General features: G+C 50.5%; 2 protein-coding genes across 2 annotated transcripts in view; one reads left to right on the forward strand and one right to left on the reverse strand.

Moving 5' to 3' along the window:
- Window positions 1-890: 890 nt before the first annotated feature.
- On the forward strand, window positions 891-13,060 carry LOC310744340 (uncharacterized protein). The gene is made up of 7 exons (XM_083575544.1): window positions 891-1,455; window positions 5,053-5,259; window positions 6,226-6,396; window positions 7,147-7,278; window positions 8,698-8,870; window positions 10,787-11,053; window positions 12,284-13,060. Exons 1-7 carry the CDS (start codon window positions 969-971, stop codon window positions 12,479-12,481), a joined length of 1,635 nt encoding a protein of 544 aa, XP_083431670.1. The 5' UTR covers window positions 891-968; the 3' UTR covers window positions 12,482-13,060.
- A 730-nt stretch (window positions 13,061-13,790) lies between these two features.
- Window positions 13,791-19,573, reverse strand: part of ABCB6 (ATP binding cassette subfamily B member 6 (LAN blood group)) — a 28,199-nt gene continuing 22,416 nt past the window's right edge. Inside the window, exons 16-20 of the mRNA XM_083575405.1 lie at window positions 17,465-17,639; window positions 16,354-16,466; window positions 15,319-15,413; window positions 14,991-15,059; window positions 13,791-14,695 (exon numbers count right to left, since the gene is read on the reverse strand). Coding sequence (XP_083431531.1) covers window positions 14,407-14,695; window positions 14,991-15,059; window positions 15,319-15,413; window positions 16,354-16,466; window positions 17,465-17,639 — 741 coding nt within the window. The 3' untranslated portion in view covers window positions 13,791-14,406. The remainder of the gene's footprint in view (window positions 14,696-14,990; window positions 15,060-15,318; window positions 15,414-16,353; window positions 16,467-17,464; window positions 17,640-19,573) is intronic.

The following is a 19,573-nucleotide window of genomic DNA, read 5'->3' on the forward strand; positions in this document are numbered from 1 at the left end:
GAAGTCGGGAGAGCTCTTTCGGCAATCCAAATAATTCGGTTTTCCCCAGCACAGGGCGCGCCTCTGTCCAAGTCATGCTCACCTTCATTCATTCATGAAAGAGGCCGTTGTTGCCTTCAGAAGCGCAGTGTTCAATATACGGTATACCGGCTGTGAACGTGGATTATTTCAATTCAGGTTTAATACGAGGGAAGTTAGTAACACGGATCCCACCCGCGAGGTCTCGCATGAAAGGGCGGTGCGCACACTGAGCTTATGCTCAAGAGTTCTGTGCCCCTTGGAACGATGTTTCCATTAATTGGAATGGGAAACAGGAAAGCCACACTAACAGCCCAAGCCTTACCACTTCTACTCAGATATAAACCCTCGAAAATTCAACGGGCCAGGTGGGAATTGTTGCGTAAGATTCTACATCGACTCTCCTTTTTTGGGGGGGAGAGAGGTCGACCTGGATAACTCTCCTGGGTGTTCGTCCATGTCCTACCGATGGCTAATGATGACAAACACACTCCCCATATGTTTAGAGGCCCTTTTCTTCATTGTTGCTGTACATTTTTCAGGGCTGGGCCAGTTTAGAAATTTGAAAAATAACTGCTTATGCCTTTCCTCGCGCTGCCTCCTTCCTCTTAACCCGAAGGCGCCCAACTGGGGGGGGTCTAAATCTGTCTTGGTGGATTCTTGTCGTTCTCCGTGTGGAGAGCAGACGAGGGCGCCGGGAGAGGAACGAGCCGCCCCGTCGGAGAGAAGCCGCAGGGGCAGCAGGGTGGGGCAATAGGCGCTGCCCAGGAAGCAGCAAAAGGGGACGCGGGTCTGGGAGGGACGCAGTCCTCGGCTCCCCCCACCCGCAGCCACCTCCGTCTCCTCCTCCTCCTCCTCCTGTCGGGGCAGGGCGGGGACTCGGAGCCCCGCTGGCCGGGCAGAGCGCGCGGAGCTGCTGCGGGGCGCACGGCGAGGGCTCCAGCCGCCCCATGGCCCCGCTGCTGTTGGCGCTGGCCGCTGCCTCCCTCGCTTGGCCGTGCGCGGCCGCCCCGTCGGGGAACCGCTTCTCCGAGGCGCGGGTGGCGCGCTGGGCGGCGGCGGCGCTTCGGCACGTGGCGGCGGCGCAGTGTCCCGAGCGCGGCGGGCTCTTGCCGCGGCCGCAGTGCCAGCGCCTGGCGCGCCTTTCCCAGGGGCCCGGGCCCGCCGTCTATGTCTCCGAGCCCGCCCGCCCGGGCCACAAGGTGCGGGCGCTGCTGCCCGACGGCTGGGGAGACAGGCCCGGCGCTCCGCCCTTCGTGGCCGGCCGCAACCAGAGCGGCAGCCCGCTGCGCCCCACCGGCGCGCCCTCGGCGCAAGACGCCATCCTCGTGCTGGACCCCACCCCGGGCGCCAACTTCGGCCACCCGCTCCTGCTCTTCTATGTCGACTTCAACGTCAGCCCGCGCCGGTGCCGGAGTCGCGACAGCCTCTACGTGGGTGAGTGAATGCCATCCTCAGGCCACGCGCGCCCCGTGGACGACCACTCCCAGCAGAGAACATATTGGCTTGCGCCCATCCCACCCCAGGCTTCCTATTTCCTCCCGTTCCATGGTGCCAGGACCCAGATCAGATCTGGCATTTGTGCTCAAATCTGCCCGCATTTCAACCCTAAACTACAAGGAGCAATCCTATAGAGGAGCCTGATCCTAAACATATGCAGACCCCCCCCCCCCAGCATCTGATCTGCGCTGTAAAGGCGTCTACATCAGATGACCCGGCATAAAATAAGGTGGTTTAAATAAACGTTGTACAGCGGTTAGATATGAGATCCAGTCATATCTGAGGCCCAGTGCCGCTCTGGTTTACAAAAGAGGCACTTGCACCTACCCTTCCCTTCCCCGAGATTCATTATCCCAACTTCTGCACCCTGTGACCCGCCTTATCATCGGGACATTCTTTTCTCACGAAAATTACTGGCTGGTTTATGCACCTTAATCCTCCTCCTGGTGTTCTTCCTCACGCACTGGATCACCTCTTCAGATATTTTGTAGCTTCTTTTTCAGCATCGCTTGGGGCAGAGTGCCCTTTGCCCCAGTATCTTAAAAGACAGGGAAGAGAATGTTGAGGCGGGAGATAAACTGTCCAGTAAAGTTTCCACTGAGGATGGGCTAATCTGGAATTAATTAAAAGCAGTTTTTATATTTGATTGATTGATTGATTGATTGATTGATTGATTAAAAGCATTTCTAGGCTGCTTAATATTAAAAAACCTCTAAACAGTGTACAGAAATCCACAAAAAAATAAAATTAGACAGTATCCTAAAAACAGATAGAACATTAAAAAACAGCAACCCAGGAAAACAGTTATTATAGAATCAGGGATCCAGGAAAAGCTTGAGCCAAAAGATATGTCTTTTCAAGAAAATCAGCTGATGGATGATACTTCAGGTATGGCAGAGGGAGAAACATTCCGCAGTGTAGGAGCAATGTTTGGGGTTGCAAGATGATGTCCTCCCAGATAAGACTGAGGAGTGATTTGGGGTCTCCACCTTGTGACTTGTCTCAGTTGCTCGAGGGATCTAGTTGCCTGCTCTGCAGTAATCCTGGCTCTTCCTCTTTGCCAGACACTGATTTCCATGGTAGGAGCTAAAAGCAGGGTAGAGGGTTTGGTGTGAGATGTGAGGAGCACCTGCTTACTACGGACTGATCTTTGGGTTCCCTCTGATCCTATGAGCCAGTGAAATCTGGAAGGAAGGCTGCCTGGCTTCTCCAGCATCCTCCTTTCACATATGCTCCTGTTCTCATCTCCTCTGCCTTCCACACACATGCTTTTATAACTGCAATTGGCAAGTGCAGTTGGGACTTTCAAGGCTCCAGCAGTGTTTCCTTTCCATCAGTGAGTTGTGTGTGACGCTGTCCCTAGCTCAGTGTTTGTGTCAGTCCTGTATGCAGTGGCATCCTGAGACCAGCCTGCAGGGGTTACTTGGAGAATTTGGGATAGCCAAGAGAAAGGATCTACTGCTGGAGGGGCATCTCCAGTTCCCTCCTGGGACGCGCTGGGGAAAACTCCATCCCTACAGCCTTACATCCCTACATCAGAGGAAGAGTTTGGTACAGGAAAGTTAGAAGGTGCTGCAGTGCAAAGGGTGACAGGTGGAGGCTCAGTTGGGTGGAATCTCTCTCGGCATGACTGTCATTGACGGGCTAATACTCAGGGTGTCTTTCAGGGCTTAGTATGAATCAGGGTTTAGCCCTTTGAACACAGGAATCCCAGAATCTGTGGTACAAGATATGTGACAGGAGGAAATCAGCCAAATACTTGTGCTAGTGCAATAGGATTCCCTCCCCGCTGTGCCATCCCCAAATCTGATCCAGAGGGTTGAGAGGAACACCCAGAACAGATTTAGGGGGTGTGCAAAGGGGAGGAGAGGGAGAAAGCATTACATTGTGCAAGGAGAATTCCTTGCTCTTCGGTGCTGAAAATGACAGTTTATCTGAGCCCAGGGAGCGTTTCCTTCACACCAGTCTTTCTTGCTGATGTTGAAAAGTAGGATTGTTGTTCTAATCCTAAACCGTCTCACCTGGGAGTAAACTCCATTGAATTCCATAGGATTTGCTTCTGAGTAGACATAGTAGTATTAGTTAGACACGCTTAGTTAATTAATTGATTTGTTCTATGTAAATGAGGAAATAAAAAAATTATGAAAGGGGGGAAAGCATCCTTAAAAAGAAATATATTTATGTGCATTATTGTATATTGCAAGTCCCATATTAGAAGAGATTTTCACTCATGTGGCTGAGACAACAGAGGAGGAATGCATCTTCTTTCTGTTAAAAATAATTAACCTTCATTATTTTAAAATCATTAACTTTTTTTTAGTGTGATTAATCATGGAGTCCTTTTTTTAGCCTATCAGAAATGTGTTCTAATCCATCAGCCTTGTGAATTAATTAGCCAAGCATTGCAGCCTAACTAGCAACCAACTCCTTTCTTATCCTCTCCATTTTTGGAGGGAGTTTTATACCCCATACTTTACACCTCTAGGAGGAAATCCTCTTTTATTCTGCTTGGGGAGACAAGATTCTGACTTGGTTCTGCAGAGTTTACAGTAGAGATGTAGTATGCACAAGTGATTATGGCTTGTTGTTTTAATATTTTTATTGAAGTTTTAGATAATATATACAAACAAGAATGCAAAGAATATTGTGAAGCCCCAGCAAACCAGGAGGCAAATGGTCATAAACAGTATATAGTAAGACAAAATAAAAAAAACGAAGATGTATATTTTCTCTGGTCTTTCCACAGGGTTGAGGGTGTTGCACATGAATGCTCTATAAACTGCTCATCGATCACAACTGAAGCAAAGATTCATTCCCCTCACCTGTTCCACAGAATCTAATAATCTGTCGGAACCTTTTTGAACTCTGCTTGTCCCATGGAGAAATTAAGAAAATCAAGAAAATTAAACCATGCACTAAAATAAAATAATATTAATGTATATATAATAATATATTATTCTGTGTCCAGGGCAGCTTTCTACCAGCTCCATCTGGTATGCCAGCTGAGACCCTGCCTGCCTGTGCACTGTCTCGCCAGAGTGGTACATGCTCTGGTTATCTCCCACTTGGACTACGGCAATGCACTCTGCGTGGGGCTACCTTTGAAGGTGACTAGGAAACTACAACTAATCCAGAATGCGGCTGTCAGATTAGTGACTGGGAGCGGCCACCGGGCCATATAACACTGGTCCTGAAAGATCTCCATTGGCTCCTGGTACATTTCTGAGCATTGATGATGACCTGTAAAGCCCTAAACAGCCTCGGTCCAGTATACCTGAAGGAGCGTCTCCGCCCCCATCTTTCAACCCAGACACTGAGGTCCGGCTACGAGGGCCTTCTGGGAGTTCCCTCATTGCAAGAAGCGAAGCTACAGGGAACCATGCAGAGGGCCTTCTCGGTAGTTGCACCCGGCCTGTGGAACAATGTCAAGGAAAGAAACAATGATCTGACTTTTAGAAGACACCGGAAGGCAGCCCTGTATAGGGAACTTTCTCAGCAGGTTTTATTCCAGACATGTTTGTTCTTTGCCTGCAGGCGGATACGAATGCTTGATTCCAGCCCAGAGGAGCCGCTGTGAGAACCAGCTGAAGCGCCGACCAGGCCGTGGCAAGGGAAGGAGCCAGCGGTCTGTGGGACGCATCCGCCGCGAGGAGCCCCCCGTCGGTCTCTGTGAGATCCATTTTCTGCCCATGGTAGTGGTGGCACAGGACCCCAAACACCTGCAAAAGCTGAACTGTGTGGGTAAGTCCCTGGATGGGACGGGCAGTGGGGTGGAGGGGGGCAGGGTTACAGGATCAGGATTGTAAACCACAAAGGAGACTCCCCCACTTTCAGGATTTAGGAAGTCCAAAGGTTGATACGTGGGCAGTGGAGGAAGAGGGGATGCAGCAGGTAGATGACAGTCTGGCGCAGTGGTTAGGTTGCCTGGTTAGGACCTGGGAGACTGAGGTTCAGATCCCCACTCAGCCTTGAAGCTCATAGGGTGACCTTGGGCCAGTCACTGTCTCTCAGCCTAACCTACCTGGTTGTGAGGACAAAATGGGAAGGGGGAGAACAATGTGACCACCTTTTTATTTATTTATTTCAACAGTTTTTATACTGCTTAACACCTTAGTCCCTAAGCAGTGTACAGTAAGGTTAAAACGATACACTAATCACTTAAAACTGTAAAAAAGCAGAAAACTTTCTTAAAGTGCCTGCTGAAACAGAAAAGGTCTTCAAGAGGTGTTGGAATCTCAGCTGGAAGGGAGCACCACAGAACTGGAAGTTAATTGTCCCAAGTTTGCCCTTGGCCTAGGGCACCTCAACTCACCAATCATTTTCTTATTTCCTGTGTCCAGAGGTGGATCTACTTTGAAACGAATGAAGTTTGAGCTTCAGGGCCCTGAATCCTGGTAACGCCCCAGAAGTAACTTCTGTCCCCATCGCTTAAAAAAAAGGGGGGGTCTCTTAGACCCTATATGAGTGGATTCATTTTTTTGTTGTCTATATTTCAATAATCCCAAGGTCTGAGAGTCCGTAGTGCAGATGTGGTAAAGGTGTGGCAATCTGTTGTGGAATGACCCCATTGAAGATGAAAACAGTGGTTACCCAGACCTCGTTGTGAAGGGGCCCCCATGACAGTTCAAGTGTCTGTCAGGGTCTGCTCCATGGGCCTGAGATTCTTTCACCTCCTGCCGTCCTGCTACACTTCCTTTTCTTTCCCAGATCTCCGTGGATACAGCCCCTGCCCGGAGCCCCTGCCCCTTGGGAGCTCCAGCTCCACAGCCGCTTACTGCGAACTCAACAAGAACACGCGGCGATGCCACCGGCAGCAGCTTCCCCTGTACAAGTCTTGCCGCATGTACCAGACGTGTGACCACGCCGTGCTGATTGCAGGTGAGAAGTGGTGCCTGGGGGCTGTGAGTTGCTGCTGGTTCTGGGAATCTGAAGCCATCAACGGTGTGAGGTGAAATTTTTCCTAGGGTAACAGGGCCAGAGGCACCAGCTTGTGATGGCGATTGCAGGAGGGGGTGTGTGAGAGAGCATCATGCCTCCCTCCCTAAGCCAGGCAGAAGCTTCCCAGGCCAGGTGGGCTTTGGGAAGGTGGTGGAAGGACTCTTGGGCCTGGTTGGAGCATCACGCTTCCCTCCCTAAGCTGGCAGAAGCTTCCTGGGCTTTGGGAAGGAAGTGCCAGGCATGAATATGTCAATATTCTAATTTAGCGGGGACATTTAGGGGACTAGCCTGGTCCCCCAGTCCACTGACCACACACCACTGCAAGCCATTGCATTTGGCTAGCGGATAGATGAGGGTGAATCTGATTGGAGGCTCAGCCTTGTGCTGCGTCAGCCCATTGGTCCACCTAGCTGAGTATTGGCCACTCTGACTGGCAGTGGCTCTCCAAGGTTTCAGACAGCGGGCATGCCCAACCTTCTCTGGAGATGCCGAGGATTGAACCCGGCTCTTTCTGTGTGCAAGTACATGCTCTGCTACTGAGCTACAGCTTTGTTCTACTGGGCATGAGCTTAAGGGGCCCCTTTTCTCCTTGAGGGGCAGTGTTAGTGCTCCTATGCCCCTTGCAACCAGCTTCAGCCTCTCTTCCACCATGTTTTTCCCCCTGGATTGCTTACCGTGCTTCTCCCCCAGGTGGCTGGCAGGAGCAGGTCACCTACCCCCGCCATGCGCAGAACCTGCTGCTCTTCTACCAGATGCTTCGACGCAACGGCTTCCGCCAAGAGCACATTAAGGCCTTCTTCGCGAGCGAGGGGCAGGCCTCAGGTACCAGCACGAAAGAGAGCTAGCTGTCGGCTGCAAGGGTGGGATGGGGCTCTTGGTTTCCTTAGGGGGGTGGGTGACTTTTCAGTGCCCATAGGTAGGGCTGGGCGATAACCTGGTTTTCAGCATTGTGATATATCACCAGCTAAATATTGTGATAGACTGATATCTCATGATGTCTAAAATAAGGAGGAAGGAGGAGATAAGTCGAGATACTTTGCCCAGCCCTACAGCTGAGCAAGTCCCAATGCCGCTCCTGCTCACTCGAGCTAGAGGGACTTCCTTAAATTTCAGCATCAGCTAGCTTCACAAAACTGTGCTTTCTGCTGGCTGCTTCCAAGCACAGGCACAGGCACACACACACACACACACACACACACACAGAGAGAGAGAGAGAGAGAGAGAGAGAGAGAGAGAGAGAGAGAGAGAGAGAGAAGGGAGGGAAGAGCACCTGCTCATTCAACTCAGGGAGACACAGAAGCACTGGGTGGTTTCCTGGTTTTTCCAATATTGTGATTTTTGCATAATACGTACACTCACACACGTACGCACGCACACACGTAATTCATGATATATTGCCGGGTCATTTATTTTGAAACAGTTATCACAATGGGGCCAGAAACTGGTTTTAAATTATATATCAATATATCCCCCCAGCCCTACTCAGGGGTGTCTGGATGCCATGAGCTGCTCTTCAGAGGCAAGACTCTGTTCCTGGCACTTCCTTCTCCCTGCTACCAAGGTTCTGCATTGGGGCAGGGTGTATTGCATTTCAGAGTGTCACCCTACTTGTCCATCCCACTTGAGAAAAGGCTGGGTGTGAATGCATAAGTAATCTAGCCCTGGGGAAATCTCGCCTTTGGGTTACATGTCCCTGCAAAAATTACAGGCCTGCACGGCATGGACCAAACCACCTGTGGGGTATTTTGCAGAGTGGGCTAATGAGGGAGCCTAGCAAATATCCCCGTGCTGCTCCCAACTCTGGCCCCTTCCCAGATGAGAAGGATGTGGTGGCAGGGGAGGAATGAGGATGCCACAGGGAAGGTGTTCCCAAACTGTGGTCAAGCTTCTTTCAGGTGGTTCACATTAAATACTTAATTGTATTATCATGCTTCTTCATTTTTCTTTCCTTGCGTTTTATTACATTACAATTTGAATCGACAGAACGCAATAAAATGCAACGTATAAGAAGGACTTGCAATACAGCTTGAAAAATCAGGCAGCATCTAGCATGGTGTATTCCAATTGGTACAACAGGCAGAAAAAAACATTAAGTGGTGTGCCAAGATCAATCGTTTTGGGGTGGTATGTGGGGGGGGGCTGCTGCTTTGGTGTACGAGACTGGAGTGGGTTGGAGGGAGGAGGCAGACCTTTGGGACACAGGATTAGCAGATCCCTCTCTCCCTCTTCTTTTCTGGACAGTGACTGTGGAGATGGGCGACGTGCACCCAGCCACCGAGAAGCTGGCCATTCGCTCCCACCTGGCCCTGGTCTGCAGGAGCCTCCACTGCGCCGACTCGCTGGTGCTCTACCTCAACAGCCCAGCAGCCAGCGATGGCACCATGCTGCTGTGGGATGCCAACCGTAATGGCATTGTAAGTGGGGGGTCAGGGCTGGAAGCCAGGGAGAGGCTGTCTAGGAGGAGCAGGGCAGCGCTTGCCCATGGAGCCACCAACATTGGCTGTCCCAGGCACTCGTCTCTCTATTCCCATTATGAAACATCAGAAGCCATTTCAGTATTGATTGATTGATTGAATTTATATACCACCCTATACCCGGAGGTCTCAGGGTGGTTCACAGAAAAGATCACAATATATAAAATCAAAAGAAGTACAATAACCCAATAACACCTCTCTCAAAAGAGCCACATTGCAAAAGGGTATAGGAGACAAAATGAACCTGCTGCTGTTTTCTTTTTTTGAGGATTTTTTTTTAAATTGCCAAGCCAAGCTGATCTATCATCATTGTTCAGGTGTGATGGGAATGGTCCAGTTTTTTTAGCCCTTTGGCCTTAGCTATGATAGGAGGAAGGTTCTATCCCATCCTCTGTCCCCACTATTGATATCAACCCAATCCTACTGGAATTTTGCATGTGTAGCCAAAACCCTCCAGAGCTTAAGGGTGGATGGGGTGTGCATTATCAGAGGATGGTGGGGTGGCATGATGGATCCACGTATGACATCACTGTAGGAGGAGAGAAGGGTATGTGTCACTTCCCTCCCTCCCACCCACCCCTCCTCTGGTGCACAACCTCTATATGTGAGTTAACATGTGTGGGGGCACAAGAAATACAGTACCGAACAAGTTACAAAGTTCTGCTGCTACTTATTTCACAGCAGGGATATCATCTCTTGGGGCACATCTCTTGCCAATTTATTGGGGGGAGTAACGCACCAGGTAAGTTAGGCAGAGGAAGAGAGAGATCAGAGGGAGAAATACATTGAGGAAATGGTCTAAATTAGTCCCCATGAGCAATGCTATTAAATATATTATTTTGTCAAGGAGTCTGTGGCTCTGCCCAGGAATTGTCTCCAGGTGAATTGAGACAGCCATACACTGACCCATAGAAATCCAATAGGAAACCTGTCGTGGTGTTCTTCACTGCTCCTCACTTTTAAAAAGGTAGAATTTTGAATCCGTGGCAATAGCCACAGCCACAGGCCACCTGCCCAATGGTCAGCCAAGCACTGATGAATGTTGCTTGTTGGGAAAAGCTACAGGTTGGTGCAGAATGAAGCAAGCAGCAGCAGCAGGTTAACTTACAAGTAAAACCGCTTGGAGGTTTTACAACAGTCAAGCAGTATATGCATCTTGTTAAATGAATGAATCCTACTTCATCATGATACATCCAAAAAAGGACCTTGGCTATTGATGCTAATGTCACCTGCCTAGCCAAGCAGGGAATGGGGATGCTAACGATATAATGCATTTATCACATGGGGGTAAGCCAATATCAATTGCTTGCAGGGAGCAGTGAAGTCGGGGTGCCAAGTGAACCCAACTGGGGCAGGAAAATGCGGAGCGGCTGCCTAAGATGCTTGTGCACACATACAAAGCGGCACCAGCCCTTCTCAAAGGGCTGCATTTGGCCATTTGCCAAGTTTCCTTTGGGGTTTCCTAGGCTGGAAATGGAAAGTGAAGTGAGCCACTTTTGGCAGTGGGGTGAAGGAGGAGGAGGAGGTCATCCCACCTGTCCCAGCATGTCCTGGGAAGCCCGACTGGAGGAAGGAGAGATGCTGACAGAACTGCAGGTGGAGGCTGCAGCCCTCTCCTCTCCTCTGTTCCCTTCAAAGGGCCGTCCAGCTCTTTCATGTGTGCCTGCAGGGAGAAAACAACACCGGCCTTTGCAGTGGGTGCTCGCCCTGTCTTGCTCTTCCCCATTTAATCCGCTCCTTTTAACTCCCAGGCAGTGGAATCCCCTTGATCTCCCAACTGTGGAGCGGGGAGGGGTGTGCGTGTGTGTCTGTGACCAAGGGGCAGGTGCTGATGAGCTGTCCCTTCCCTGCAACAGGCAGATCCTAAGGAGCGGTACCCCATCTCGGAGCTGCTAGCAGACTTGGAGAGCTGCAACGCTCGCCGGGTTCTCCTCTTCCTTGACCAGAGCTATCCGGGGCCACTGACAAAGAAGCTGCGGGCATCACGGCGCCATCCCAACGTGGTGCTCATACGTAGCACCACCACCGCCACTGCCACCACTACCGCCAGTGGTGGGTCGGCTTTTGCAGAGTTCTGGGCCGGACTGCAGCCTGACCAGTGCCTCCTCCAGCATTTGTTGCCGGTAAGTGCCGTGGAAGGAAGGTGGGCCGTGATTGTTTGGAGTCCAAGGCGTGGTGTTTGCAGAGCATAGGAACATATGGAGTCAGGCTAATTGTCCAATGTTGTCTACTCTGGCAGTGGCTCTCAGGTTTCATGTTGCCTGCTGTCAGGTCCTTTTAACTGCGGACACTGGGTTTCGAACCTGGTACCTTCTGCATGCATATGCTCTGCCACCAATTTATGGTCCCTCAAGAGATGGCAAGGATGCATTTGTTTGTTCTGGACATAAATACCAGGAGGCTCAAAATAGTGACTAGGAAGCCCCTGTCCTCAAATTGCTTTTTGGCAGGTGGCATTAGCAACAGGTGTCTCTCCAGTTCAAAGTGGCTACTTCTAGTGGCAGAATCACTAACTGGGTGGCAACACTCCCTGGGCTCTACTCCCAGTTCCAGGGGAGGGGAGAGGGGAGTAGGGACATTGGTGTTTAGCCAATACAATGAAAACTGGCCTGTGCTGTGCAGCAAGTTCAGGGCAGATCACAGCTCCTGGTAAGGCACCATCTTATGCACCATCTTGCAACCAGTTTGGTTTCTCCTCTGTGCGTAGGGAAAGTGTTGGGAATCAATTGGGCAGCACAACAGACTGAGAAATAAATGCTTAGGTGTAGAGGCAGCAATGCTGAAAACTAGAACTTGGCAAATGGCCAGAGCCAACCTTTGCTCATATAACTGACACACAGGGCATCTGTGATGACAATTAGAGAATGACACCTGAAGTTTGTGGAAGGCAGCTTGCACTAAAGGAGTCTTTTGATGTGCAATATGGCACATTTGGAAAGAAAAACGTGTGTTTTATTACATCCCACCCAATTAGTTTTACTGCTCAAAAACAGACCATTGCCATGAAAAGGAAAAGGAGTGTACATTCAAGGTAGTTTGAACTGATTTTTTAATCAAGTGCAATGGATCCAGGCTAAATTGGTTAATTCCAAGTGATGGCACAGGGTTGGATGCAACAAACTAAAGGAAGACACTGAAACTTACCATTTTTTAGAGCATGTGGAAGCCAGCCAGGCAGGCTTAATTCAGTTTGCTTTACTGGCCATCCTTACAGGCCGATTGTCTAAGATACTGAGATAATGTACCTGAAACACTGATGCATTGGAAGTGCTATATAAGCATTAATGCTGATGACGGATTGAGTTGTGGCCCAGGGCAAACTTAAGTGAAGCAATCTCTCTCGTTCCTTGCAGGTGGGTCCATGGTCTGCAGTCTTTGGCTCGGGCACCCCAGCCCAGCTGCTCAACGTCTCATTAGCAGGGGCACCCTGCCACTCTGTGCCACCCCTGGGGGAAGAGGAGCGCCAGCGCCGCTACCAAGGCTGCCAGAACCTCCCCACCATGTTGTGGTACCAGAGCAGGCACCAGCAGCTGCAACAGGACGACGACTGAGCCTCAGCGGGGTGCTGCCATGGGACTTTCCTCAAGACTGGAGCCCCACTGACCCTTCCCCCACCCCCCAGGAGGTTCTTCTTGGCTTTGGAGGACATGGGTGGCGTTAGCAATAGCTAACAGACAGGATTGTTGCTGTGCAAACTGCCGCACAGGACCCTCAAAAGCCGCTTCCGGCAGCCAGAGCTAAAAGAAGCCAGGTACACACACACACATATATAAATATATATATAGCCAAGCCTATTCTGGCATCTTCAGATATGGCCAAGCATGCGGACGGAAGCAGTAGGGTGACAATCATTGCTAGACTAGTAAGTCAGAGCACCACAGAAGTATGGGAAGAGCAAGTGGGGAACAGCAGCTGCCCTAATGCAGACGCTGTGCTGCACAAACACGCCGCCCCCAAAATATGGCAGTTTCCTCCCCCCCACCCCTTTCATTTGGGAGCTAAAGTTGAAGAACTCTTGCATGTAAACCCTAAAGCACCCTCTGCTGAGAGTGATTGTGGGAATGGGGAATGTGCTGTAAAACAACCAGGCCCTTGAATAAAAGGGCCACTGTTCTTGGCTTCCTCCTTCAGTTGCTGTTTTAACTTGTTGTGGTGCCTTCTTGGAGTTAGAAGCAGTGAGGCAACAAACTCATGTCTGACGCTGCAAAGATAAAGCTGAAACTGATCAGAACTAGGGATTGGCTCCTTTTCCCCTCTGTGTCTGTTACTCTCTCCAGCGCTAGGTCCATGGATAGTTCTGTCTAAAGATCTAGGGGCAGAATTCCCAGAGTCTTGGCCAGGGCCACCATCACTTGCCCACACAACCCAAGACTACCTGGAGATGAATGGCTTTACAGTAGGAACCCTTTAGGTCCTTCTGAAAGCGGCCTCCATAGAGCCACCAAACAGAAAAGCAGCTACCTGGGCTGGGTAGGAGATAGAGAGGCGTTTCTTATTATTTTTCTGGGCCCTGCTCTTCCTTTCTACCCTGTCTCTGTGACTCCAGGTCCCCTCTTGTTTTTCCATGTCCTTGTAGTCAAGGGATCCAAGTAAACCAGACCCATTTGAGAAGCACTTTCTCTCTGTGCTCTCCGTTGTGCAGAAGTGAGAAGGGTCTCCATCCCATCTGCCTGCCAGCCAAAACTCCTTTGAGATAGGGATCCTGTTGTTGTCAGCATGACTCCAAGCTCCCAGCATGGCCCAATAAGGATGATGGGAATTGTAGTCTGCCAACATCTGGAGGGGGGCATGGGGTTCATTACCCTAACCCTTTTCGAATCCTTCTCCCCCGCAGGCAAAACTAAAAACGGGATCCAGGGATCTGAAAACACTTTTTTGAGTTTATGAAAATTAAAACGGGACACCTCAAAATCAGAACTTACAAAAACACACACGCAGCCATTCTGCAGGCATCTCTCTCTGTGGTTGTATACAAAGTGCTGGCAAATGTTCACGCATGCCCCCCACCTCCACACTCCATTCATCTTTGCAAGGGAAGACATTTTGTTGGGGAGAACAGTGGGGCAAGGCAGCCCTGGTCCCTGCCTCCCCCCACCCACCACCCCTTTCACAATTCCCTGATAATACACCTGGATCACCAAGCAACAGCTTTCCCAGGAACGCTGGCAGTAGCTTGGAGAATATACTCTGAAGTTGCTCTAGCACTACGTGCAGGTCCTGCTCATGAAGAACTGCATGCTGGGAACCATACGCAGCCTGTAGTCTTCCTCCAGTTTGGTCTCCATGGCCTCACTGCTAACTTGGTGGATCATCTGTGTGCTTTGGGTGCCTGAGCATTTCCCCCTTTATGCCATACAGAGGAGGTTCAGAAATCTAATAGCAGAGGTGGCAGCTGCTGCCTTTTTGGCTTCGAAGCCACATCCTTGCAGGATTTGCTGTTGTCACTGTCAGCTGCTCAGTAGTTCTCGTTGCTTGGCTATGATTCTGTGCTTGCCTCTTCTTCCTCCCCCTCTCCCTCCTCTGTCTCCCCCTCTCCCTCCTCTGTCTCCCCCTCTCCCTCCTCTGTCTCCCCCTCCTGCTCCCTCTCCTCTGTCTTTTCACTGGTTGCATAGGCAGAGCCTTCCTCGCTTCCTGCTTTGGTCGAAGCACTGGCCTTGCTTTCTGCAGTAGACTCAGCACTGATCTTGCTCTCCACCTCCGTGTCACTTCCTTGTTGCAGCCACATGTCAGAGTAGATGCCACCTTTGTCCACTAGCTGGTCGTGCCTGTTAAAGGGGCAGAGAGAGTTAATTTCACAAGGCTCCATGCCAGGTACGCCCCCTTCGTCCCTCAGAAGCATCCACAGACCCACAATTTGCTCGCCTTCGTTGTGGATCCTTTTGAAGATACACAGCCAAACCCTGTGGCCATTCTGCTTGTAAAACTCTGACAGCCTTAAAGGGCTTGCGATCTGCATAACTTATACAGATTGCAAAAATAAAAATAAAAAATCCTTGGCTGGATTGCTGGTTATAAATCTTACTTTATAATTTTTGGCACTGGGCATGGCTAAGAGCTTACCTTCCTCGCTCCATCACTCGGCCATCCTTGATAACTAGGATTTGATCGGCCTTGATCACTGTGGAAAGCCTGCAGAGAGAGCACAACCACCAAAGCTGTTATCAAGAGGGCAGAATGCAGTAGTGATCCCTCCCCAGCTCAGGACTCTCAGTATAACACACCACGTTAGAGCTCCTCAGAGAGGGAAAAGGAGTCTGCCTGGAGAAATCGATGCAAGTGAGGAACTAGTATTTAGGCTCTCCTCTTCCGAAGGCTGCAGCATCCCTCTAGCTGCTATTATGCTGAAGCCCTGAACAGAAAGCTCCTGTGGCAGGATGCTTGCCCATACCTGTGAGCCACGATGATGGTGGTGCGGTTCGCACACACTTTAGCCAGGGATGCCTGGATATTCCTCTCAGTCTTGGTGTCCAGTGCTGATGTCGCCTGAAAGTGATCCCAGAGTGCATTACAACAATAAAATTATACAGTTCTAAAACCGCTGCAATTATGAAACAGGTTCAAAATGTACCAGAACATCAGTTGCAAACTCAAGGCATAGCAGTGGGTGGATGAAGGTCGGGGACTCTTGACACTGATTGCCAAGAATGGCAGAGAAGATCCCTTGGGTCAGGTGAAATGGTAAAGAAGGTCTCCAAGTAGCTGCATAGCATTGTGGCGGTGAATGGAGGCTCCCAGATTCAGGAAGGCAGAGTGCTACCCATTCTCCCAACCATTTCCAGGGTTTCAGCTCCAAGAAAGGAGAGCATATGCGGAAGGGGGCAAAGGGCAGATGAAGGCTAGCTTTAGGAACAAGGAAACAAGTGTGACCCACAACAAAATGTTGCAGCATGAAATGGATAGTTCAGTCCATCCCTCCTCACCCAAACAGTCAGCCAGCATTTATTGCCACTGAGCATGTTTTGGGGTGCTTTGTTTTTGTTCCCTTATGGTTATCCCCCCCACCTGTGCACGGGTGGCATAGTTCTGGCTACATAAGGAGAGCCACACATCCATGAATTTCAGAAATAGATGGAAGAAACATTGTACTGGGAAGGCTTCTGACCAAGGCTCCCGTCACTTCATTCCAGTTCCCTTCCCCACCCCCACCCCCATTTTTCCAATCCGCCAATAGTCAGCCAGCATTCTGTGCCGACTTTGCAGGCTCAGTCCTGAATTCAGTTATTTCTGGCATGCTCTCTCCCCTTCAGATTTTGTTTGCTTATTCCTAAATGATTTCCGTATTAATGCAAACTTCGGTGGTTCTCCTGAGCATGCCAAGTCCTCCCCCCTCTTTTGTGTGGGTGATAGAGTTTTGGCAATGTAAGGACCAGCAATCGGAAAACCGAGATTGCTCTGTGTGTGTTTGATTATTTGCCTTCTTCACCTCATCAAAGAAGAGGATCTGGGGGTTCTTCAAGATGGTGCGAGCAATAGCGACTCGTTGCTTCTCCCCTCCACTCAGCTTCAGACCTCGCTCGCCAACCTGTGTATCATAACCTGCCAGGTACAAGTGGACAAAGCAAAATCAAATGCTGTGTAATAGAGAGTAACTACCTGTGACTTCTGCTGTTCAGGCACTGTGAGTGCCTTGGTTCTTTTGGCCACTTACAGCATCTTGCTACACCTCCCAGGTCTACTGCCAAGACAGATTTGATAAAGACACTTTTAGCAAATATCTAGTTTCAGAAGCCAATCCTGATTGCTCTCATTGCCCAAAGGTGCTTCTATCAACTGCTCTTAGAGGTTTCTGGGGTGGGAGTCTGGACTGCCACAGACCTTGCTCATGTTAACTGAAGAGCTAAAAAAGCTTTTAGAAAACATTGAATAGGATTCCACTAAGTTGTGTGTGTTGGATGACGTCCACTCACACAACAGAACTTCCTCCCCTCTCCTCATGCTGCCTGCCCCCAAAATCTGCTCTGGAGAGTGGGGGGAACCCTTGTGATGGGTTCAGTGTGTGTGTGAAGGACCAGGAGTGTATGTGGCTGGGGGAGAAGGAAAAGTCCCATTGTGGGAAGTGAACTCATTCCCTGTGCACGTATCCCACTGAATTCGACCCATTGAGATGACCAGAGTCTGTAAGGAAGACCCCGAGAGGGAGAGGGTAAGAGCCAGGGGCAGGTCCTTTCGATTCAGATAAGAACACAGGAAGTTGCTGAATGAGGAAGCCCTCTAGCTCAGCACTGCCCACACCTGCCTTCCCCAGTCTGGTGCCTCTTGCCCTCCCTGGCCATTGGCCAAGTGAGAGAAGGCACTCACTGGCTGCTGCTCTCCTGGGTCTCAGGTAGGAGCCTCTCTGTCTCAGCCCGGCCTGGAGAGGCCAAGTGATGAAACACGGGGCCCTTCGCATGCAAGGCATGTGCTCCACCAGTGAGCTGCAGCAGAAGAGGAGGCATCCCGATAGAAGCATCCTGGGTTTCACAGCATCCTGCAGGGTAAATTACGAGCTTGATGGCACAGCAAGCATAAGCCAAAGGTGGCAAGCAGCCCCTTACCATCGGGGAAAGTGAGGATGCGTTCATGGATATTAGCCGCGATCGCCGCCTCAATCACCTCCTCATTGGTGGCATCAATGCGTCCGTACCGGATGTTGTTGCGAATGGTATCGTTGAAGAGGACAGTGTCCTGAGGCACCACACCAATGTGGGAGCGCAGCGAAGCCTGCTTGGCCTGTGGAGAAAGGGAAATGGGTGGGTTGAAGTGGGGGCAGAGAGAAAGGAAAGGAAGACATCGCCCAGCTAGGAATAGTGTACAAACACACCCACCCTCCCCAAAGCAGTGTGGTGTTATCACAGCCTTATGGAGAGTTTAGCTTGAGGCATCTGCAAGGTGGGTCTTGTCACTATGAACAACCATAATGTCACACCTTGAAGTGGGGGCAATTTCCCAGGTTAGACAGCAGCCACCACCCAACCCAATGCCCTCTTTTATGGTCCATTCTTGATGAGATGACTTCTGCTCATACACACTGGCGGAGGAAGAGGAGTGTGGGGGGAGCGCACCGCCCCCGACAGCGTGATCTTGGTGGGGTGCCATCTTGGCTGCTCCCCCCCCGCCCCTGCTGGGTGCCACACCCCCGCAGGCAGCTGCCACGCCCCCGGGACGTGCACCATGCCCCTGTGGGCAGTGTGCCACATCCCCGGGATGCACACCAGCCCCGCCCCCACCTGCTCTCCGCCTCCCCCCCCCCGGTGCCGGAGCATGAAGCTCTGCCACTGCTCATACATGATCTTGCTCTCCATAACACCTGCAAACGTTTCAGGGCTTCAGTTCCCATTGGTGCATGCCCTGTAGTTTCCTGCTGAAATCATGTAACTTTTCAAATTCTTCATGTTCTGGGTTGTTGTCCTTTGTCCTGCTTTCATTGCGCCTTAGCGCAAGAATTGCCCGTCCTGAAGGCAATGGGGGAAGCATTGCAGAACGACGAATAAACGGTATGTGTACAGTCCAGGGTAAATCTCCTGCCAATACGCTATAGCAACACGCTGCAGAATACACCCGCAAAATGAGTCACCAGTCTAGAGGGCCCAGTAACACAAATCCCAGGGTAGAACTTAGAGAAGGATTATTATTTGGGCAGCCTGGCCATTCTCTGGACATTAGAATTGTAACCCTTTCAGTGCAAGACACATTCTGTTATTAATCTCTGTTGAGATGAGCATCATCTATACCCTACAGAGCTCCATGTCAGGGGCTTTCCTCACTATAGGAGATGTGGAGAAAGGCAGATGATGGCAAATGAGAGTCACACAGTCGTTTTTTTGATCCAAAGAGCTGAAGGCACTTTGAATGAGCAAATCACCACTTGTGATGTGGACACCTGCTCTTCTGTTGCTTTTGGTAAACATGTTTTGCTATTTTTGGGAAATTAGGTGGAGGTTTGTGGGGAGGGAGAATGGTTTGATCAGAGGGAGAAAAGAAGTGTGTGCGCACACACAACATGGGAAGGGATGCATCTTTCAAGCTTCCCTCCACACTCTTACATGCTTGTTTCCCGTGCCATCTACCCTGCATATCAGCATCCATTGCTTCCTAGAGATATTTTGCTCCGATGACCAGTGAAAATAAGAACCCTGCAGGATAGGTTTTTTTAAAAAATTAAAAACCCTAGTGGGGGAGGCTAGGGGAACCACACATTTCAAAAGAGCAGACAGCAAGCAGCTGGAGCAGACATGAAAAGAGCAGCTGCCCTTCAATCCTCTCCCCCCCTCCGCCAACCTCAGACCCTCATGAAATCCTGGCACCCAGATGGGGCACCTAGGACTCTCCCCAGATATCCTGTAGCAGTTCCCCCAGTGAGCCTGGGTGGCCAGAGGAGAGGTGGAGGCAGTTTGCAGCTGTGCCTTCCCCAGCACAGCTCTTTCATCCGTCCCTAAATGGAATCACACGTGTCTGCTTTGCTGGGGGCAACCAACAGAAACCAGGAATTAAGCATCTGGGCTGGGGCAGGAAAAGTCCCGAGGAGCAGAAGGAGAAATGTATGCGCCTGAGTGAGTGAGTGTGTGTACGCAAGTGGAAGGTGGCAGAGCCATTCAAGGGCTACTTTAGCCCTTTAGGCCAATGTGGGGGAACCTTTTAAGCTTGGGAGCCAAATGGCAATTTGG

The sequence above is a fragment of the Podarcis filfolensis genome (assembly GCF_964270895.1).
Source record: "Podarcis filfolensis genome assembly, chromosome: 1".
Classification (NCBI taxonomy): Eukaryota; Metazoa; Chordata; class Lepidosauria; order Squamata; family Lacertidae; genus Podarcis; species Podarcis filfolensis.